The 25,421-nt window shown below is 43.6% G+C and overlaps 1 protein-coding gene across 2 annotated transcripts in view; it reads right to left on the bottom strand.

The window, feature by feature from the left end:
• The window catches only part of asmt2 (acetylserotonin O-methyltransferase 2), a 98,170-nt gene that overhangs the window by 1,372 nt on the left and 71,377 nt on the right, over window positions 1-25,421 (bottom strand). For both annotated transcript variants that reach the window (XM_055865666.1, XM_055865667.1), the window contains exons 7-9: window positions 14,000-14,118; window positions 7,954-8,091; window positions 7,760-7,882 (exon numbers count right to left, since the gene is read on the bottom strand). In XM_055865666.1, coding sequence (XP_055721641.1) covers window positions 7,760-7,882; window positions 7,954-8,091; window positions 14,000-14,118 — 380 coding nt within the window. The remainder of the gene's footprint in view (window positions 1-7,759; window positions 7,883-7,953; window positions 8,092-13,999; window positions 14,119-25,421) is intronic.

Raw genomic sequence — 25,421 nt, forward strand, 5'->3', positions numbered from 1 at the left:
GTAAACTTCAATGCTATTTGGCTCTAAACAGACAGTACATGGTGGCAGACTATCTGACCACTGTGACTGATGGAAAACGTTGACTAGGTACAGACTCAGTGAGCACAGTCTGGCTATAGAGACCGGTCGTCACAGACAAACCTGGCTGCCCAGAGAGGACAGTCTGGCTATAGAGACCGGTCGTCACAGACAAACCTGGCTGCCCAGAGAGGACAGGCTGTGCTCACTCTGCTCCAGGAGAGAGGTAGAGACAGAGCTGCATTTCCTATTACACTGTGACAAATACTCAGACCTAAGAGAATATTTCTTTCCCAAAATTATAATTCAATACAAAGAATTTGAAACTATAAAAGATGAAGAAAAAATCTAATATTTATTGGGTGAAAAGCCAAAATGTGCAGTTTTGTCAGCCAAATATGTGTCTTCCTGCCACAACCTGAGGGACAGCCAGTGAAAAGTGCAAAGTAATGTTGATAATATTTCCCGTTTTGTTTTGTCTTTCATAACATGTCATGTGTCTTCTCAGTCATGTTGACACTGGTCTACTACTGTTGCTTTAATGTATTGTTGTTCTGATTAATATTGTTGTTGTAGTTGTTGTTAATGGTAATCCCATGTCCACTACTACTAGTATTATTACTGTTGGTCCCACCATTTATTTATATATAAATATATATATATTTTGTATATATATACATATATATTTGATTTTTATTTTCCGATATGTATACTTTGACAATGTAAGTAATAATGAACTTGCCATGTCAATTGAGAGAGGGAGAGGGAGAGGGAGAGAGAGACATCTCACCTTGGTGCCTCCCCCATCTCATGCACAATTGGGAGCATACTGATATCTGATGTGAATCTGAGGTCTGATGTGAATCTCCGCTTTGTCCCCTTTAGGAAATTAAGTCATTTTCGTAGGTGGATCCTTAATTGCAGTTAATCATTGGATGTTTACTTCAGGTTCTTTGAATGCTCAAATTGACTTGTATAAAGAAACTAATCTACCCTCCGCCCCATCACCTGGGGTGAAGCAGATTCAAATCAAACTTGATCAAATCCAACTTTATTAGTCACATGCGCCGAATACAACATGTGTAGACCTTACCGTGAAATGCTTACTTACAAGCCCTTAACCAACAGCGCAGTTCAAGAAAGAGTTAAGAAAATATTTACCAAATAAACTAAAATGACAATAACGAGGGTATATACAGGGGTACCACTACCGAGTCAATGTGTGGGGGTACAGGTTAGTGTAGGTAATTTATACATGTAGGTAGGGGTGAAGTGACTATACATAGATAATAAACAGCTTAGTAGCAGTGTAAAAAACAAATGGGGGGGGGGTGTCAATGTAAATAGTCTGGTGGCCATTTGATTCATTGTTCAGCAGTCTAATGGCTTGGGGGTAGAAGCTGTTAACTTCTTTGGGGTAGGGGGCAGTATTTTCACGCCCGGATGAAAAGCAAGCCCAGAGTAAACGGCCTGCTACAAAGCCATAAAAGCTAGAATATGCATATTATTCATAGATTTCAATAGAAAACACTCTGACGTTTCTAAAACTGTTTGAATGATGTATGTGAGTATAACAGAACTCATCAGGCAGGCAAAAACCTGAGAAAAAATCCAACCAGGAAGTGAGAAATCTGAGGTTGGTCGATTTTCAACTCAGCTCCTATTGAAAATACAGTGGGATATTGGTAATGTTGCACTTCCTAAGGCTTCCACTATATGTCAACAGTCGTTAGAACCTTGTCTGATGCCTCTACTGTTTAGTGGGCCGAAGGAGAGAGGAATGAGTCAGGTCTGCCATGACCTGAACATGCCCTGACCAGGCGCGTTCACGTGAAAGCGAGCTCTATTCCATCGCAATTCTGAAGACACAGGAATACTCCGGTTGGAACATTATTGAAGAATTATGTTAAAAACATCATAAAGATTGATTCAATACTTCGTCTGTCATGTTTTTACGGACTGTAATATAACTTTTTTAACTTTTCGTCCGTAATTTCCGCTGGACTTGCCCGTGCGTCGTGAGTTTGGAAAGTGTACTGAACGCTAGAACAACAAGGAGGAATTTGGACATAAATGATGGACATTATCGAACAAAACAAACATTTATTGTGGAACTGGGATTCCTGGGAGTGCATTCTGATGAAGATCATCAAAGGTAAGTGAATGTTTATATTGTTACTTCTGACTTCTGTTGACTGCATAATATGGTGGCTATATTTGTGTCTTGATTGGGCTCTGAGCGCCGACTCAGATTATTGCATGGTTTGCTTTTTTCGTAAAGCTTTTTGGAAATCTGACACAGCGGTTGCCTTAAGGAGAAGTGCATCTAAAATTCCATGCATAACAGTTGTATCTTTTATCAATGTTTATTATGAGTATTTCTGTAAATTGATATGGCTCTCTGCAAAATCAAAGGATGTTTTGTGACTTCTGAACGTAACGCGCCAATGTAAACTCAGATTTTTGGATATAAATATGAACTTTACCGAACAAAACATACATGTATTGTGTAACATGAAGTCCTATGAGTGTCATCTGATGAAGATCTTCAAAGGTTAGTGATTAATTTTATCTATATTTCTGCTTTTTATGAATCCTCTCTTTGGCTGGAGAAATGTCTGCTGTAGTCAATTAACAGCATTCTCACATAGATGTTCCTTTTGTCCAGGTGGGAAATGGCAGTGTGGAGTGTGATTGAGATTGCGTCATCTGTGGATCTCTATGCAAATTGGGTACCCGGAAGGATACTGATGATGTGAGCCATGACCAGCCTTTCAAAGCATTTCATGGCTACCGACGTGAGTGCTATGGGGAGGTAATCATTTAGGAAGGTTACCTTCGCTTCCTTGGGCACAGGGACTATGGGGGTCTGCTTGAAACATGTAGGTATTACAAACGTGGTCAGTGAGAGGCTCTCAAGCACCGATACCTGGTCCCAACCAGCGGCCACCACCGGTTATAAAGTTCCACAACTTCACCGACAAGCAGCGCGTCATGGATGCGGCCAGAAGCATCGGTTCTGACGGTAGTCAACGTAAAGGTCCAAGGGTCTCATTCTTCAATGATTATTCCACACCGGTTGTACGAAGACGCAACGCGTTTGATGAGGTGAAGGCTCAAGAGAATGAAGATAGACTATGCGCTGCTGTACCCGGCCACATTGAAGATTATGGTCAACGGATCGCCTAAAAAACTCTCCACACCTGAAGAGGCTGCTGCGTTTATTGACTCTCTCGGGTAAATAACTTCAAACTGCTCCTCCGCAGCGTTGGATAACTTTTTTATTTAAATCTGATCATGGAGCAGTGGTGTGAGTTCTCACCTGCTCCGGTTCAGTAATATTCGTATCTTTATTATTTTATTTAAATCTGATCATGGAGCAGTGGTGTGAGTTCTCACGTGCTCCGGTTCAGTAATATTCGTATCTTTATTATTTTATTTAAATCTGATCATGGAGCAGTGGTGTGAGTTCTCACGTGCTCCGGTTCAGTAATATTCGTATCTTTATTATTTTATTTAAATCTGATCATGGAGCAGTGGTGTGAGTTCTCACGTGCTCCGGTTCAGTAATATTCGTATCTTTATTATTTTATTTGAATCTGATCATGAAGCAGTGGTGTGAGTTCTCACGTGCTCCGGTTCAGTAATATTCGTATCTTTATTATTTTATTTGAATCTGATCATGAAGCAGTGGTGTGAGTTCTCACGTGCTCCTGTTCAGTAATATTCGTATCTTTTTATTATTTTTCTCGCTAAAGTAACTGCCACTATAACTCAGACTGAGATTTGTGTGAATCTATATTGGTGCCCAGGCTTGGTTTTAGGTGGAAGAGCCTCAATCTTCTTCTGTTGATTTTCATTTCCATATAAAAAAGTACAAGGTTATAGTGGCTTTGCGGACTTAAGAGTCTACATTGGAAAGTTGAAATCCCCTGCATGTTAGCTAGTGGGAAAACCCCCCTTTTGATCTTTGAATGTTACATTTTTGGGTTTAGTATAGTTAGAGTTCAGGGTTCATATCGTGTGTTTATGCTCGTTGAGATAGAAGAGAGTTCAACACATGGAAAAAGTTTTTTTACAGTGGGATTCAGTCTGGATATTGGTTGATCGAAGTGCAATGGCAGGTAACAGACTGCGTGTATGTACATGGAACATTAGAGGGATCCATAACCCCATTAAAAGGAAGAATGTACTGTCTTTTTTGAAAAAATAAAATATTGATATTGCTCTGTTGCAAGAAAATAATTTGGATGATAAGAAGCATCTGAAATTGCAACAAGGGGGGTTTGGTCAAGTGTTTTTCTCATAATTTACATCCAGAAGTAGAGGTGTAGCAAATCTTATGAAAAATAACTTACCACTTAAGGTGTTGAATTGTGTGAAAGATACATTTGGTTGTTTTGTTATAATTAATGGTACTTTGCAAGGGCAGAACATTTCCATAATAAATATTTACTTCCCCCTGCCAACCCCCCTGATTTTCTCACTAAGGTATTTCTAGACTTTTCAGAATTAAACTCAGACACTGCAGTGGTTGGAGGAGATTTCAATTGTTTGTTGAACCCCCTTATTGACAAGTTTCCCAGCGGTATAGCTTCCCTCTCTCCTCAAGCTAAGTCACTTAAAGCTATTTGTGATGATCTGGGGTATGTTGATGTCTGGAGAACCTTTCATCCCTCCAAAAGAAAGTTCACTTTTTTCTCTGCACCTCATGGATGTCAGACTAGAATAGATTACTTTTTTATGCCCAGGATGTCTTTGCAGTCTGTTTTATCCGCTGGGATAGGAAGCATAGTCATATCTGATCATGCGGAGGTGATCCTGGACATAAAACTCAATGGGGCATCCAATCTGGCAAGACATTGGAGGTTGAATACAACCATCCTTAAAGACCATACATTCACATCATATTTTATTACAGAGTTTAAAGCATTTTTCTCTATCAACTCTCAATCAACAGATAACCCCTCGCTCCTTTGGGAAACCTGTAAAGTGTATGCCAGGTGTCTGATTATGTCATACACAGCCACAAAGAGGCAGAAAAAGCGTGAAAAGCAAAAGATGTTAGAGGGTGAATTAGGAACTAAAGAGAAAGACTACATTAAAACTCCCACTCCTGCCCTATTAAAGGAAATATCAGTTCTTAGATCAACGTTGGACTCTCTCCTAACACAGGACGCTGAAAAGAAAATGGGATTTGTCAAGCAAAAGCTATATGAACATGGCGATAATGTCACGCCCTGGCCTTAGTATTCTTTGTTTTCTTAATTATTTTAGTTAGGTCAGGGTGTGACATGGGGAATGTATGTGTTTTTTGTAGTGTCTAGGGTGGTTGTAAAGTTTAGTGGGTTTATTAGAGTAGTTGGGTTTATGTTTAGTATAGAAGTCTAGCTGTGTCTATGGTTGAGTGTAGGTATCTAGGAAAGTCTATGGTTGCCTGAATTGGGTCTCAATTAGAGACAGCTGGTTATTGTTGTCTCTGATTGGGAGCCATATTTAAGGCAACCATAGGCTTTAGCTGTTTGTGGGGAATTGTCTATGTCGAAGTGTTTTGTGTCAGCACTTATGTTTGTATAGCTTCACGGTCGTCAGTTTTGTTGTTTTGTTTCATTTTTCCCTCTTATAATAAAAAGAAGATGTATTTTTCACGCGCTGCGCCTTGGTCCTCTCTCTCTCCCTTTGACAATCGTGACAGATAAGCCAGGAAAGTACTTGGCGTACCTAGCTAAAAAGAGAGCTGGCTCACAGTCAATTGCTACTATTATTGGTTCTGATGATTATTTATATGAAAATAAATTGATAAATGACTCATTTAAGAAATGTTATACAAATCTTTATGCCTCAGAACTGACAAATGATGCACCCAAATTAATGGAGAATTTCTTTTCTAAGATTGAGCTCCCTACTATCTCTGAAGAACAGAGGTCTCTCCTTAATGCCTCTATCACTGAGGAAGAGATAATGTTCGCAATTAAGAATCTGCAAAATGGTAAGGGACCTTCTTGCAGTTCCTACCGCTTCCACTGGATGTCAACAGTCTTTACAAATTGGTTGAGGTTTTTCCCTTTGTGTAATGAAGAAGTACGGCCATCCAGAACGAGGGTCACAAGAAGTGTCCTGTTAGATAGAGGCGCATGACCGGGTTGTGAATACATAATTTTAATTAACAAGACGGAAAAAACACGAAACGAAATACACTTGAATGATTAACAAAATAACAAAACGGAGTAGACAGACCTGGACATGGAACTTACATAAAACACGAAGAACGCACGAACAGGGAAAATAGACTACACAAAATGACGATGTACAAAAACAAACCGAACAGTCCCGTGTGGTGCGACAAACACTGACACAGGAGACAACCACCCACCACGAACACTGTGAAACAACCTACCTAAATATGACTCTCAATTAGAGGAACGCCAAACACCTGCCTCTAATTAAGAGCCATACCAGGCAACCCATAAACCAACATAGAAACAGAAAACATAGAATGCCCACCCAAACTCACGTCCTGACCAACTAACACATACAACAAACTAACAGAAATAGGTCAGGAACGTGACACACTGTGGTGGGATTACCAACAAGGTTATCTTTAAAATGGTGTGAAATTACGGAATTTTAATTATGAGATTTCTGTTGTTTGAATTTGGCGCCCTGCACTTTCACTGGCTGTTGTCAAATCGATCCCCTTAACAAATGGATCACTAGTCACTTTAAACAATGCCACTTTAATAATGTTTACATATCTTACATTACTCATTTCATATGTATATACTGTTTTTTATACCATCTAGTTGGTACCTTGCCTATGCCTCTCGGCCTTCGCTCATCCATATATTTATATGTACATATACTCATTCCCACCTTTTAGATTTGTGTGTATTATGTAGTTGTTGGGGAATTGTTGTTAGATATTACTACGCTGTCGGAACCAGAAGCACAAGCATTTCGCTACACTCACATTAAAATCTGCTAACCATGTGACCAATACAATTTGATCTGAATTTGATTTGATTTGAACATGGAACTCACCTGGTTGACAACATAAAACACTCACCTGGTTGACAACCTAAAACACTCACCTGGTTGACAACCTAAAACACTCACCTGGTTGACAACATAAAACACTCACCTGGTTGACAACCTAAAACACTCACCTGGTTGACAACCTAAAACACTCACCTGGTTGACAACATAAAACACTCACCTGGTTGACAACCTAAAACACTCACCTGGTTGACAACCTAAAACACTCACCTGGTTGACAACCTAAAACACTCACCTGGTTGACAACCTAAAACACTCACCTGGTTGACAACCTAAAACACTCACCTGGTTGACAACCTAAAACACTCACCTGGTTGACAACCTAAAACACTCACCTGGTTGACAACCTAAAACACTCACCTGGTTGACAACCTAAAACACTCACCTGGTTGACAACCTAAAACACTCACCTGGTTGACAACCTAAAACACTCACCTGGTTGACAACCTAAAACACTCACCTGGTTGACAACCTAAAACACTCACCTGGTTGACAACCTAAAACACTCACCTGGTTGACAACCTAAAACACTCACCTGGTTGACAACCTAAAACACTCACCTGGTTGACAACCTAAAACACTCACCTGGTTGACAACCTAAAACACTCACCTGGTTGACAACCTAAAACACTCACCTGGTTGACAACCTAAAACACTCACCTGGTTGACAACATAAAACACTCACCTGGTTGACAACATGCATGGATCTTTTTCAGCAGCTGAACACATTTCTCTTCCTTCCAGTCATGGAGGATTCTGGCCAAGATATACAGATCAGCTGGAGGGATGTCTCCATCAAAGAAGTCTCCTACAAAACAACATCATTTATACCGACTGATCATCTGAGGTGTTGAGGTGAGGATGGTTAACGATGCTCACCCTCCTGAAACACGATGGTGTCGTCCTGTTCACAGAAGTGCTGTCTGGCTGTCTGGATGACTGTAGGAAGGTCCAGCACAGTGACAGAGGAGGAGGGGTAGGCCTTGGACAGCTCCCTGGCCAGAGCCCCCGAACAACCTGCAACAGGCCAACACCACCACACAATATCACCACCACCACACAATATCACCACCACCACACAATATCACCACCACCACACAATATCACCACCACCACACAATATCACCACCACCACACAATATCACCACCACCACACAATATCAACACCACCACACAATATCACCACCACACAATATCACCACCACCACACAATATCACCACCACACAATATCACCACCACCACACAATATCACCACCACCACACAATATCACCACCACCACACAATATCACCACCACACAATATCACCACCACCACACAATATCACCACCACCACACAATATCACCACCACCACACAATATCACCACCACACAATATCACCACTACCACACAATATCACCACCACCACACAATATCACCACCACACAATATCACCACCACACAATATCACCACCACCACACAATATCACCACCACCACACAATATCACCACCACCACACAATATCACCACCACACAATATCACCACTACCACACAATATCACCACTACCACACAATATCACCACCACCACACAATATCACCACCACACAATATCACCACCACACAATATCACCACCACCACACAATATCACCACCACCACACAATATCACCACCACCACACAATATCACCACCACCACACAATATCACCACCACCACACAATATCACCACCACCACCACACAATATCACCACCACCACACAATATCACCACCACACAATATCACCACCTCGACACAATACCACCACCACCACACAATATCAACACCACCACACAATATCACCACCTCGACACAATATCACCACCACCACACAATATCACCACCACACAATATCACCACCACCACACAATATCACCACCACCACACAATATCACCACCACACAATATCACCACCACACAATATCACCACCACACAATATCACCACCACCACACAATATCACCACCACACAATATCACCACCACCACCACACAATATCACCACCACCACCACACAATATCACCACCACCACACAATATCACCACCACCACACAATATCACCACCACACAATATCACCACCACACAATATCACCACCACACAATATCACCACCACCACCACACAATATCACCACCACCACACAATATCACCACCACCACACAATATCACCACCACCACACAATATCACCACCACACAATATCACCACCACACAATATCACCACCACACAATATCACCACCACCACACAATATCACCACCACCACACAATATCACCACCACCACACAATATCACCACCACCACACAATATCACCACCACCACACAATGTCACCACCACCACACAATATCACCACCACCACACAATATCACCACCACACAATATCACCACCACCACACAATATCACCACCACCACACAATATCACCACCACACAATATCACCACCACACAATATCACCACCACCACCACACAATATCACCACCACACAATATCACCACCACACAATATCACCACCACACAATATCACCACCACCACACAATATCACCACCACACAATATCACCACCACCACACAATATCACCACCACCACACAATATCACCACCACACAATATCACCACCACCACACAATATCACCACCACCCCACAATATCACCACCACACAATATCACCACCACACAATACCACCACCACACAATATCACCACCACACAATATCACCACCACCACACAATATCACCACCACCCCACAATATCACCACCACACAATATCACCACCACACAATATCACCACCACCACACAATATCACCACCACCACACAATATCACCACCACCACACAATATCACCACCACCACACAATATCACCACCACACAATATCACCACCACACAATATCACCACCACCACACAATATCACCAACACACAATATCACCACCACCACACAATATCACCACCACCACACAATATCACCACCACCACACAATATCACCACCACCACACAATATCACCAACACCACACAATATCACCACCACCACACAATATCACCACCACCACCACCACACAATATCACCACCACCACACAATATCACCACCACACAATATCACCACCACCACACAATATCACCACCACCACACAATATCACCACCACCACACAATATCACCACCACACAATATCACCACCACACAATATCACCACCACCACACAATATCACCACCACACAATATCACCACCACCACACAATATCACCACTACCACACAATATCACCACCACACAATATCACCACCACACAATATCACCACCACACAATATCACCACCACCACACAATATCACCACCACCACACAATATCACCACCACACAATATCACCACCACCACACAATATCACCACCACCACACAATATCACCACCACCACACAATATCACCACCACACAATATCACCACCACCACACAATATCACCACCACCACACAATATCACCACCACCACACAATATCACCACCACCACACAATATCACCACCACCACACAATATCACCACCACACAATATCACCACCACCACACAATATCACCACCACCACACAATATCACCACCACCACACAATATCACCACCACCACACAATATCACCACTACCACACAATATCACCACCACACAATATCACCACCACACAATATCACCACCACCACACAATATCACCACCACCACACAATATCACCACCACCACACAATATCACCACCACCACACAATATCACCACCACCACACAATATCACCACCACACAATATCACCACCACACAATATCATCGCCACCACACAATATCACCACCACCACCACACAATATCACCACCACCACACAATATCACCACCACCACACAATATCACCACCACCACCACCACACAATATCACCACCACCACACAATATCACCACCACCACACAATATCACCACCACCACACAATATCACCACCACCACACAATATCACCACCACCACACAATATCACCACCACCACACAATATCACCACCACCACACAATATCACCACCACCACACAATATCACCACCACCACACAATACCACCACCACACAATATCACCACCACCACACAATATCACCACCACACAATATCACCACCACCACACAATATCACCACCACACAATATCACCAACACCACACAATATCACCAACACCACACAATATCACCACCACACAATATCACCACCACACAATATCACCACCACCACACAATATCACCACCACCACACAATATCACCACCACCACACAATATCACCACCACCACACAATATCACCACCACCACACAATATCACCAACACCACACAATATCACCAACACCACACAATATCACCACCACACAATATCACCACCACACAATATCACCACCACCACACAATATCACCACCACCACACAATATCACCACCACACAATATCACCACCACCACACAATATCACCACCACCACACAATACCACCACACAATATCACCACCACCACACAATATCACCACCACCACACAATATCACCACCACCACACAATATCACCACCACCACCACACAATATCACCACCACACAATATCACCACCACACAATACCACCACCACCACACAATATCACCACCACCACACAATATCACCACCACCACACAATATCACCACCACCACACAATATCACCACCACACAATATCACCACCACCACACAATATCACCACCACCACACAATATCACCACCACACAATATCACCACCACCACACAATATCACCACCACCACACAATATCACCACCACCACACAATATCACCACCACACAATATCACCACTACCACACAATATCACCACCACACAATATCACCACCACACAATATCACCACCACCACACAATATCACCACCACACAATATCACCACCACCACACAATATCACCAACACCACACAATATCACCACCACCACACAATATCACCACCACACAATATCACCACCACCACACAATATCACCACCACCACACAATATCACCACCACCACACAATATCACCACCACCACACAATATCACCAACACCACACAATATCACCACAACACACAATATCACCACCACCACACAATATCAACACCACCACACAATATCACCAACACCACACAATATCACCACAACACACAATATCACCACCACCACACAATATCACCACCACCACACAATATCACCACCACCACACAATATCACCAACACCACACAATATCACCACCACCACACAATATCACCACCACCACACAATATCACCACCACCACACAATATCACCACCACCACACAATATCACCACCACCACACAATATCACCACCACCACACAATATCACCACCACCACACAATATCACCACCACACAATATCACCACCACACAATATCACCACCACACAATATCACCACCACCACACAATATCACCACCACCACACAATATCACCACCACCACACAATATCACCACCACCACACAATATCACCACCACACAATATCACCACCACCACACAATATCACCACCACACAATATCACCACCACCACACAATATCACCACCACCCCACAATATCACCACCACCACACAATATCACCACCACACAATATCACCACCACCACACAATATCACCACCACACAATATCACCACCACACAATATCACCACCACCACACAATATCACCACCACCACACAATATCACCACCACACAATATCACCACCACCACACAATATCACCACCACCACACAATACCACCACCACCACACAATATCACCACCACCACACAATATCACCACCACCACACAATATCACCACCACCACACAATATCACCACCACCACACAATATCACCACCACACAATATCACCACCACCACACAATATCACCACCACCACACAATATCACCACCACACAATATCACCACCACCACACAATATCACCACCACCACACAATATCAACACCACCACACAATACCACCACCACACAATATCACCACCACCACACAATATCACCACCACCACACAATACCACCACCACCACACAATATCACCACCACACAATATCACCACCACACAATATCACCACCACCACACAATATCACCACCACACAATATCACCACCACCACACAATATCACCACCACACAATATCAACACCACACATTATCAGTATTACAACTGAATATCACCATGACAACTAACAGGTAAAAAATATTACTATCATTATGTTTTGTTGTGAGTGCTGCTGCATAAAACTTCATATAGATTATAATAACCTTATAAATGGAAAATAATCCATTTACCTACCATCGAGGGTTAGGGTCAGGGTCAGGGTTAGGGTTAGGGTCAGGGTTAGGGTTAGGTTCAGGGTCAGGGTTAGGGTCAGGGTTAGGTTCAGGGTTAGGATTAGGGTTAGGTTCAGGGTTAGGATTAGGGTCAGGGTCAAGGTTAGGGTTAGCTTCAGGGTTAGGTTCAGGATTAGGGTCAGGGTCAAGGTTAGGGTCAGGGTTAGGGTCAGGGTTAGGATTAGGGTTCGGGTTACGGTCAGGGTTAGGGTTAGCTTCAGGGTTAGGTTCAGGGTTAGGGTCAGGGTCAAGGTTAGGGTCAGGGTTAGGGTCAGGGTTTGGTTTAGGGTTCGGGATACGGTCATGGTTTGGTTTAGGGTTAGGGTTAGGGTCAGGGTTAGGTTCAGGGTCAGGGTTTGGTTTAGGGTTACGGTCAGGGTCAGGGTTAGGGTTAGGTTCAGGGTTAGGGTTAGGTTCAGGGTTAAGGTCAGGGTTAGGGTTAGGTTCAGGGTTAGGGTTAGGTTCAGGGTTAGGGTTAAGGTCAGGGTTAAGGTCAGGGTTAGGGTTAGGTTCAGGGTTTGGTTTAGGGTCACCTACCTCCAAGGTCCACCATGGCCTTAAAGCAGGACAGGTTGAAGGCTGTGACGATGTCGTGTCCATCCAGGATCCATGTTGAGTTCATCAGACCCATAAACTTCAGCATCTCCTCCTCTGACCTGAAACAGCAGACAGCTGGCTTCACAAAACCCCACAAGATACTGATGGACTGAAAGAATATCCACTTCACTAGGGGTTTGAGCTGCTCCCCTCAGGGTGACATTACAGGGTACCGGGGCACAAAAGAGATAGAGCCAAACGATCCTTTGTCCCAGCAGCAGTAAGGCTCCTGAATGTTTAAACCACCGGAGGACCAATGTTCTGGCCTACAGCTAACATTGTAGTTAAACCACCAGGAGGACCAGTGTTCTGGACTACAGCTAACATTGTAGTTAAACCACCAGGAGGACCAGTGGGCCTACAGCTAACATTGTAGTTAAACCACCAGGAGGACCAGTGTTCTGGTCTACAGCTAACATTGTAGTTAAACCACCAGGAGGACCAGTGTTCTGGACTACAGCTAACATTGTAGTTAAACCACCAGGAGGACCAGTGTTCTGGACTACAGCTAACATTGTAGTTAAACCACCAGGAGGACCAGTGTTCTGGACTACAGCTAACATTGTAGTTAAACCACCAGGAGGACCAGTGGGACTACAGCTAACATTGTAGTTAAACCATCAGGAGGACCAGTGTTCTGGACTACAGCTAACATTGTAGTTAAACCACCAGGAGGACCAGTGTTCTGGACTACAGCTAACATTGTAGTTAAACCACCAGGAGGACCAGTGTTCTGGACTACAGCTAACATTGTAGTTAAACCACCAGGAGGACCAGTGGGACTACAGCTAACATTGTAGTTAAACCACCAGGAGGACCAGTGTTCTGGACTACAGCTAACATTGTAGTTAAACCACCAGGAGGACCAGTGTTCTGGTCTACAGCTAACATTGTAGTTAAACCACCAGGAGGACCAGTGTTCTGGTCTACAGCTAACATTGTAGTTAAACCACCAGGAGGACCAGTGGGTCTACAGCTAACATTGTAGTTAAACCACCAGGAGGACCAGTGGGACTACAGCTAACATTGTAGTTAAACCACCAGGAGGACCAGTGTTCTGGTCTACAGCTAACATTGTAGTTAAACCACCAGGAGGACCAGTGGGACTACAGCTAACATTGTAGTTAAACCACCAGGAGGACCAGTGTTCTGGACTACAGCTAACATTGTAGTTAAACCACCAGGAGGACCAGTGTTCTGGACTACAGCTAACATTGTAGTTAAACCACCAGGAGGACCAGTGTTCTGGACTACAGCTAACATTGTAGTTAAACCACCAGGAGGACCAGTGGGTCTACAGCTAACATTGTAGTTAAACCACCAGGAGGACCAGTGTTCTGGACTACAGCTAACATTGTAGTTAAACCACCAGGAGGACCAGTGTTCTGGACTACAGCTAACATTGTAGTTAAACCACCAGGAGGACCAGTGTTCTGGTCTACAGCTAACATTGTAGTTAAACCACCTGGAGGACCAGTGTTCTGGTCTACAGCTAACATTGTAGTTAAACCACCAGGAGGACCAGTGTTCTGGTCTACAGCTAACATTGTAGTTAAACCACCAGGAGGCCCAGTGGGACTACAGCTAACATTGTAGTTAAACCACCAGGAGGACCAGTGTTCTGGACTACAGCTAACATTGTAGTTAAACCACCAGGAGGACCAGTGTTCTGGTCTACAGCTAACATTGTAGTTAAACCACCAGGAGGCCCAGTGGGACTACAGCTAACATTGTAGTTAAACCACCAGGAGGACCAGTGTTCTGGACTACAGCTAACATTGTAGTTAAACCACCAGGAGGACCAGTGTTCTGGTCTACAGCTAACATTGTAGTTAAACCACCAGGAGGACCAGTGTTCTGGACTACAGCTAACATTGTAGTTAAACCACCAGGAGGACCAGTGTTCTGGTCTACAGCTAACATTGTAGTTAAACCACCAGGAGGACCAGTGTTCTGGTCTACAGCTAACATTGTAGTTAAACCACCAGGAGGACCAGTGTTCTGGACTACAGCTAACATTGTAGTTAAACCACCAGGAGGACCAGTGGGTCTACAGCTAACATTGTAGTTAAACCACCAGGAGGACCAGTGTTCTGGTCTACAGCTAACATTGTAGTTAAACCACCAGGAGGACCAGTGTTCTGGTCTACAGCTAACATTGTAGTTAAACCACCAGGAGGACCAGTGGGTCTACAGCTAACATTGTAGTTAAACCACCAGGAGGACCAGTGGGACTACAGCTAACATTGTAGTTAAACCACCAGGAGGACCAGTGTTCTGGTCTACAGCTAACATTGTAGTTAAACCACCAGGAGGACCAGTGGGACTACAGCTAACATTGTAGTTAAACCACCAGGAGGACCAGTGTTCTGGACTACAGCTAACATTGTAGTTAAACCACCAGGAGGACCAGTGTTCTGGACTACAGCTAACATTGTAGTTAAACCACCAGGAGGACCAGTGTTCTGGACTACAGCTAACATTGTAGTTAAACCACCAGGAGGACCAGTGGGTCTACAGCTAACATTGTAGTTAAACCACCAGGAGGACCAGTGTTCTGGACTACAGCTAACATTGTAGTTAAACCACCAGGAGGACCAGTGTTCTGGACTACAGCTAACATTGTAGTTAAACCACCAGGAGGACCAGTGTTCTGGTCTACAGCTAACATTGTAGTTAAACCACCTGGAGGACCAGTGTTCTGGTCTACAGCTAACATTGTAGTTAAACCACCAGGAGGACCAGTGTTCTGGTCTACAGCTAACATTGTAGTTAAACCACCAGGAGGCCCAGTGGGACTACAGCTAACATTGTAGTTAAACCACCAGGAGGACCAGTGTTCTGGACTACAGCTAACATTGTAGTTAAACCACCAGGAGGACCAGTGTTCTGGTCTACAGCTAACATTGTAGTTAAACCACCAGGAGGCCCAGTGGGACTACAGCTAACATTGTAGTTAAACCACCAGGAGGACCAGTGTTCTGGACTACAGCTAACATTGTAGTTAAACCACCAGGAGGACCAGTGTTCTGGTCTACAGCTAACATTGTAGTTAAACCACCAGGAGGACCAGTGTTCTGGACTACAGCTAACATTGTAGTTAAACCACCAGGAGGACCAGTGTTCTGGTCTACAGCTAACATTGTAGTTAAACCACCAGGAGGACCAGTGTTCTGGTCTACAGCTAACATTGTAGTTAAACCACCAGGAGGACCAGTGTTCTGGACTACAGCTAACATTGTAGTTAAACCACCAGGAGGACCAGTGGGTCTACAGCTAACATTGTAGTTAAACCACCAGGAGGACCAGTGTTCTGGACTACAGCTAACATTGTAGTTAAACCACCAGGAGGACCAGTGTTCTGGACTACAGCTAACATTGTAGTTAAACCACCAGGAGGACCAGTTGGACTACAGCTAACATTGTAGTTAAACCACCAGGAGGACCAGTGTTCTGGACTACAGCTAACATTGTAGTTAAACCACCAGGAGGACCAGTGGGTCTACAGCTAACATTGTAGTTAAACCACCAGGAGGAACAGTGTTCTGGTCTATAGTTAACATTGTAGTTAAACCACCAGGAGGACCAGTGGGTCTACAGCTAACATTGTAGTTAAACCACCTGGAGGACCAGTGGGTCTACAGCTAACATTGTAGTTAAACCACCAGGAGGATCAGTGTTCTGGCCTACAGCTAAAGCTTCCATTATGTCCATCTTCCATTGTGTGTTATGTCTGAAACCATAACGATCCTCTGCTATAGATCTATATAGATACTGTCTATACCTGCATGGTTTTTACAATGCTACTATCCTCACTAGAACCTGTTGCAATATATAGTACATGTTTCCAAATGTAATTATAATTCATGTAAACTATTCAATTAATGCAAACTGAATTTAGAACATTCTATTGTATTATGTGCTAATGTTTAGGTCCAGTGAATAAATGTTGATGCTCCTTCTATCTGTAACACAGAATGAACTGGCAGTGAGGGAGACTTTCAGAGCACAGAACCCTCAGATAAACACTAAACCCTTCAAGGTAAATTGTTAACTCTAACCCCAAACCCCTCAAGGCAAATTGTTAACCCTAACCCCAAACCCCTCAAGGCAAATTGTTAACCCTAACCCCAAACCCCTCAAGGCAAATTGTTAACCCAAACCCCAAACCCCTCAAGGCAAATTAATAACCCTAAGCCCAACACTAAACCCCTCAAGGCAAATTGTTAACCCTAACCCCAAAGCCCTCAAGGCTAATTGTTAACCCTAAGCCCAACCCTAAACCCCTCAAGGCAAATTGTTAACCTTTACCCTTACCCCAACCCTAAACCCCCAAAGGCTAAATGTTCAATTGAGCTTTGGTTGAATTAAAGCACAAAAAGGATATGAATGTCTTGGCCTCCCGTCCTAACACTAACACATCCTAACTCTAACCCAACCTAACCCTAACCCATCCAAACCCATACTAACCCTAACCCATCCTAGCCTTAACTTCTTTGTGATAGTGGTCAGCATTTTCACTTTTGGATGAATTGCGTGCCCATAGTGAACTGCCTCCTACTCTGTCCCAGATGCTAATATATGCATATTATTATTACTATTGGATATAAAACACTCTGAAGTTTCTAAAACTGTTTGAATGATGTCTGTGAGTATAACAGAACTCATATGGCAGGCAAAAACCTGAGAAAAAATCCAAACAGGAAGTGAGAATTCTGAGACTGGTCAATGTTCAACTCATCGCCTATTCAATTCCCTGTAAGATATGGATCTGTTTGCACTTCCTATGCCTTCCACTAGATGTCAACAGTCTGTAGAACGTGGAATGAAGCCTCTAGTGTGATGTGGGGCCGGATGGGAGGTGTTTCAGTCATTGGTCTGGCAGAATGCCAGTTCCTGGTCACGCGTATTCCAAACGATATCGTCTTGCTTTCCATAACTTCTAGAGACACAAAGGAATTCTCCGGTTGGAACGTTATTGGATAGTTATGATAACAACATCCTGAAGATTGATTCTCTACTTAGTTTGACCAGTTTATTCAACCTGTTATATAACTTTTTGAAGTTTTCGTCCGAGTTCGCCTGCATCTGCGCGAGCGTTTGGACATGTGCACTGAACATGCTACCAAAAGTAGCTTCTTAGACATAAGTAATGGACATTATCGAACAAAACAACGATTTATTGTGGAACTAGGATTCCTGAGAGTGCATTCTGATGAAGTTTATCAAAGGTAAGAGAATATTTATGATGTAATTTCGTATTTCTGTGTACTCCAACATGGCGGAGAATTCTTTTTATTTTTGAGCGCCGTCTCAGATTATTGCATGGTGTGCTTTTTACGTAAAGTTTTTTTGAAATCTGACACAGTGGTTGCTTTAAGAAGAAGTGTATCTTTAATTCTATGTAAAACATGTATCTTTCATCAAAGTTTATGATGAGTATTTCTGTTATTAGATGTGGCTCTCTGCAATTTCTCCGGATATTTTGGAGGCATTTCTGAACATGGCACCAATGTAAACAGAGATTTGTGGATATAAATATGCACATTATCGAACGAAACATACATGTATTGTGTAACATGATGTCCTATGAGTGTCATCTGATGAAGATCATCAAAGGTTAGTGATTCATTCTATCTCTATTTCTGCTTTTTGTGCCTACTATCTTTTGCTGGGAAAATGGCTGTGTTTTTCTGTGGCTATGTACTGAGCTAACATAATCGTTTAGTGTGCTTTCGCCGTAAATCCTTTTTGAAATCAGACATGTTGGCTGGATTCACAACATTTGTAGCTTTAATTTGGTGTCTTCATGTGTGATTTCATGAAAGATTGATTTTTATAGTAATATCTTTGAATTTGGCGCGCTACATTTTTTCTGGCTTTTGGCCAAGTGGGACCCTACCATCCCACATATCCCAGGGAAGTTAACCCATCCCAACCCATACTAACCCTAACCCTACCTAACTCTAACCCAACCTAACCCTAACCTATCCTAACCTTAACCCATCCCAATCCATACTAACTCTAACCCAACCTAACCTTAACCCATCCTAACCCTAACCCAACCTAACTCTAACCCACACTAACCCTAACCCATACTAACCCTAACCCATCCTAACTCTAACCCATCCTAACCCTAACCCATCCTAACCCTAACCCATCCTAACCCTAACCCATCCTAACCCTAACCCATCCTAACTCTAACCCATCCTAACTCTAACCCATCCTAACTCTAACCCATCCTAACTCTAACCCATCCTAACCCTAACCCATCCTAACTCTAACCCATCCTAACTCTAACCCATCCTAACTCTAACCCATCCTAACTCTAACCCATACTAACCCTAACCCACACTAACCCTAACCCATACTAACCCTAACCCATCCTAACTCTAACCCAACCTAACCCTAACCCACACTAACCCTAACCCATACTAACCCTAACCCATCCTAACCCTAACCCATATTAACCCATACAAACTCTAACCCACACTAACCCTAACCCATACTAACCCTAACCCATCCTAACTCTAACCCATATTAACCCATACAAACTCTAACCCACACTAACCCTAACCCATACTAACCTTAACCCATCCTAACTCTAACCCATACTAACCCTAACCCATACTAACCCTAACCCATCCTAACCCTAACCCATATTAACCCTAACCCATCCTAACTCTAACCCACACTAACCCTAACCCATACTAACCTTAACCCATCCTAACTCTAACCCATACTAACCCATACTAACCCTAACCCATACTAACCCATACAAACTCTAACCCAACCTAACCCTGAGCAGCGATCGGTGAGCAGCTCAGATAGCTGATGTTTAAAGTTAGTGAGGGAAATATAAGTCTCCAGCTTCAGCGATTTTTGCCATTACTTTTCAGTCACTGGCAGCAGAGAACTGGAAGGAAAGGCGGCCAAAGGGGGTGTTGGCTTTGGGGATGATCAGTGAGATATACCTGCTGGAGCGCGTGCTACGGGTGTTGTTATCGTGACCAGTGAGCTGAGATAAAGCCAGTGAGCTGAGATAAAGCGGAGCTTTACCTAGCATAGACTTATAGATGACCTGGAGCCAGTGGGTCTGGCGACCAATAGATAGCGAGGGCCAGCCGACTAGAGCATACAGGTCACAGTGGTGGGTGGTATAAGGGGCTTTGGTAACAAAACGGATGGCACTGTGATAGACTGCATCCAGTTTGCTGAGTAGACCACACCACCGCATTTATGTATTTTCTGTAGATGCTATAACCATGTACTGCTACCACTGTATCATCAAAGGTACTATCTAAGTGAGTTTCAGAGTATGAACATGAATGTTATATGTTACTTGCAAGTTACTGACTTCATGAACCTTGTTTCTTAGGCTGCATTGTTGTTATTTGTAGCACTTTTCTGGGATGCTGGACTGTTTTTATTGCTTTACCGGGAAGCTTATCAGAAGTGGACATGCTCATGTTTTTTTTATAATTGAGCTGATAGTGCAGGGTGAGCTGCACACAGTTGACTTCCTACTAGGGTACATCGCCTCAGTGTTAACAGGGTGAGCTGCACACAGTTGACTTCCTACTAGGGTACATCGCCTCAGTGTTAACAGGGTGAGCTGCACACAGTTGACTTCCTACTAGGGTACATCGCCTCAGTGTTAACAGGGTGAGCTGCACACAGTTGACTTCCTACTAGGGTACATCGCCTCAGTGTTAACAGGGTGAGCTGCACACAGTTGACTTCCTACTAGGGTACATCGCCTCAGTGTTAACAGGGTGAGCTGCACACAGTTGACTTCCTACTAGGGTACATCGCCTCAGTGTTAACAGGGTGAGCTGCACACAGTTGACTTCCTACTAGGGTACATCGCCTCAGTGTTAACAGGGTGAGCTGCACACAGTTGACTTCCTACTAGGGTACATCGCCTCAGTGTTAACAGGGTGAGCTGCACACAGTTGACTTCCTACTAGGGTACATCGCCTCAGTGTTAACAAGGTGAGCTGCACACAGTTGACTTCCTACTAGGGTACATCGCCTCAGTGTTAACAGGGTGAGCTGCACACAGTTGACTTCCTACTAGGGTACATCGCCTCAGTGTTAACAGGGTGAGCTACACACAGTTGACTTCCTACTAGGGTACATCGCCTCAGTGTTAACAGGGTGAGCTGCACACAGTTGACTTCCTACTAGGGTACATCGCCTCAGTGTTAAAACGTCTTGAGGATAGGGTGCAGAGTTTTCACTTAGGGAAAAATAGCGTGCCCAATTTCAACTTCGTGCTACTCATCCCCAGAATATAAGATATGCATATTATTAGTATATTTGGATAGAAAACACTCTGAAGTTTCTAAAACTGTTTGAATCATATCTGTAAGTATAACAGAACTTATATAGCAGTCAAAACCCTGAGGACTAACTTTTTTTATTGTTAAGTTCCTGTATGTTCAATGGGTTCTCATGGGCAAACCAGAATTCTAATCACTATCCACGCAGTTTCTACTGCTTCCACTGGATGTCGCCATTGTATGGAAAAAGGTTAAGGTTTTTCATTAGAGAACTGAGAAAGATATTGACCCGGAAGTGGAGTGACGTCTTGTATTTATGTTTGAGAGTTGAGCAAGACTTGAAATGTTCCGTGAGTTTGTTGATATCCTGTATTGAAAACAGATTGACCCGTCTTCAATTTGATCGATTATTAACGTTTTCAAATACCTTAAGTTGTATTACAAAAGTACTTTGAAATGTTTTGGCAAAGTTTAGAAGTAATTTTTTAGATATTTTGTCGTGATTTTGAACGCTGTTTTTCCTGGTACAACGGCGCCAAATAAATGGACAATTTGGATATATATGGACGGAATTAATCGAACTAAAGGACCATTTGTGATGTTTATGGGACATATTGGAGTGCCAACAAAAGAATCTCGTCAAAGGTAATGCATGTTTTATATTTTATTTCTGCGTTTTGAGTAGCGCCGGCATGGTTGAAATTGTCAACAAAGAGAGTGTAGCTTTTGTACTATCATCAGATAATAGCATCTTATGCTTTCGCCGAAAAGCCTTTTTGAAATCTGACATGTTGGCTGGATTCACAACGAGTGTAGCTTTAATTTGGTATCTTATATGTGTAATTTAATAAAGTTTGATTTTATAGATTTTTTTGGAATCTGGCGCTCTACATTTTAACAGGCTGTTGGGACGCAAGCGTCCCGCGATCCCAGAGAGGTTAACAGGGTGAGCTGCACACAGTGGACTTCCTACTAGGGTACATCGCCTCAGTGTTAACAGGGTGAGCTGCACACAGTTGACTTCCTGCTAGGGTACATCGCCTCAGTGTTAACAAGGTGAGCTACACACAGTGGACTTCCTACTAGGGTACATCGCCTCAGTGTTAACAGGGTGAGCTGCACACAGTTGACTTCCTACTAGGGTACATCGCCTCAGTGTTAACAGGGTGAGCTGCACACAGTTGACTTCCTACTAGGGTACATCGCCTCAGTGTTAACAGGGTGAGCTGCACACAGTTGACTTCCTACTAGGGTACATCGCCTCAGTGTTAACAGGGTGAGCTACACACAGTTGACTTCCTACTAGGGTACATCGCCTCAGTGTTAACAGGGTGAGCTGCACACAGTTGACTTCCTACTAGGGTACATCGCCTCAGTGTTAACAGGGTGAGCTACACACAGTGGACTTCCTACTAGGGTACACCGCCTCAGTGTTAACAGTAGAACTCTGGTTCATAGGCACATGGTTACGATACAATAATGCATTCAGGGCAATTGGAGGCACATAAATTAAGTCACTTACATTGTGTCTGCCAACGCCCCTGGGATAATGTACATTTGCTGGAGCATTATGACAACTCAGCGACACAATGTTAGGGATTAACTGAGCTGGGCTTGATAAGTCAGTCTCAACGCAGCCTTGAAATGCGTTGAGGCCAGGAGCCAAGATGATTTGGATAGACTCCTTCCTGTAGAGCATCATCTGTTTCCAGAAGGTGTGGAAGTTATCTATAAAAGTCATTCCAACGGAGCTACGGTAATCTTTTAGCCAGGTGTGTAATGCCAGTAACCTGCTGAATTTTTCACACCCGCGGCCCAACGATGGTACCGGACCTGAAATGATTGGCCGCTTTTCAAATCAAATCAAAGTTTATTTGTCACGTGCCCCGAATACAACAGGTGTAGACCTTGTAGTGAAATGCTTACTTACAGGCTCTAACCAATAGTTGAAAGAAAAGGTGTGTGTGTGTGTGTGTGTGTGTGTGTGTGTGTGTGTGTGTGTGTGTGTGTGTGTGTGTGTGTGTGTGTGTGTGTGTGTGTGTGTGTGTGTGTGTGTGTGTGTGTGTGTGTGTGTGTGTGTGTGTGTGTGTAGGTAAGTAAAGAAATAAAACAACAGTAAAAAGACATTTGAAAATAAGAGTAGCAAGGCTATATACAGACACCTGTTAGTCAGGCCAATTGAGGTAGTATGTACATGGATGTATGGTTAAAGTGACTATGCATATATGATAAACAGAGAGTAGCAGCAGCATAAAGAGGGGTTGGGGGGGGGCACACAATGCAATAGTCCGGGTAGCCATTTGGTTACATGTTCAGGAGTCTTATGGCTTGGGGGTAAAAACTGTTGAGAAGCCTTTTTGTCTTAGACTTGGCACTCTGGTACCGCTTGCCATGCGGTAGTAGAGAGAACAGTCTATGACTGGGGTGGCTGGGGTCTTTGACAATTTTTAGGGCCTTCCTCTGACACCGCCTGGTGTAGAGGTCATGGATGGCAGGAAGCTTGACCCCAGTGTTGTACTGGGCCGTACGCACTACCCTCTGTAGCGCCTGGGGGTCAGAGGCCAAGCAGTTGCCATACCAGGCAGTGATGCAACCAGTCAGGATGCTGTCGATGTTGCAGCTGTAGAACCTTTTGAGGATTTGAGGACCCATGCAAAATCTTTTTAGTTTCCTGAGGGGGAATAGGTTTTGTCGTGCCCTCTTCACGACTGTCTTGGTGTGTTTGGACCATTCTAGTTTGTTGTTGATGTGGACACCAAGGAATTTGAAGCTCTCAACCTGCAACACTACAGCCCCGTCAGCCCCGGGATGACAGCCCCGGGATGTGCTCGGTGCTCCTTTTCCTGTAGTCCAGGAAATCTTTCAGTGCTAGAATCAGCTCTTTAAAATCAATTTTCAGAAGTTCCGAGCTAGCCCTCCTGATGTTGTTTCACATCACATGGACCACGATAGCGTCATCTCCAGGCATCTGTCATAGAATGGTCGGAAGCAGCCTTGCAATGTCCTGTACTCAAGGATAGTACAGGTTTTTTTACCCCGGGAACCAAGATGTTTCTTACCATAGAGTTGCCGATGAC

The sequence above is a fragment of the Salvelinus fontinalis genome, chromosome 16 (genome assembly GCF_029448725.1).
Source record: "Salvelinus fontinalis isolate EN_2023a chromosome 16, ASM2944872v1, whole genome shotgun sequence".
Lineage (NCBI taxonomy): Eukaryota > Metazoa > Chordata > Actinopteri > Salmoniformes > Salmonidae > Salvelinus > Salvelinus fontinalis.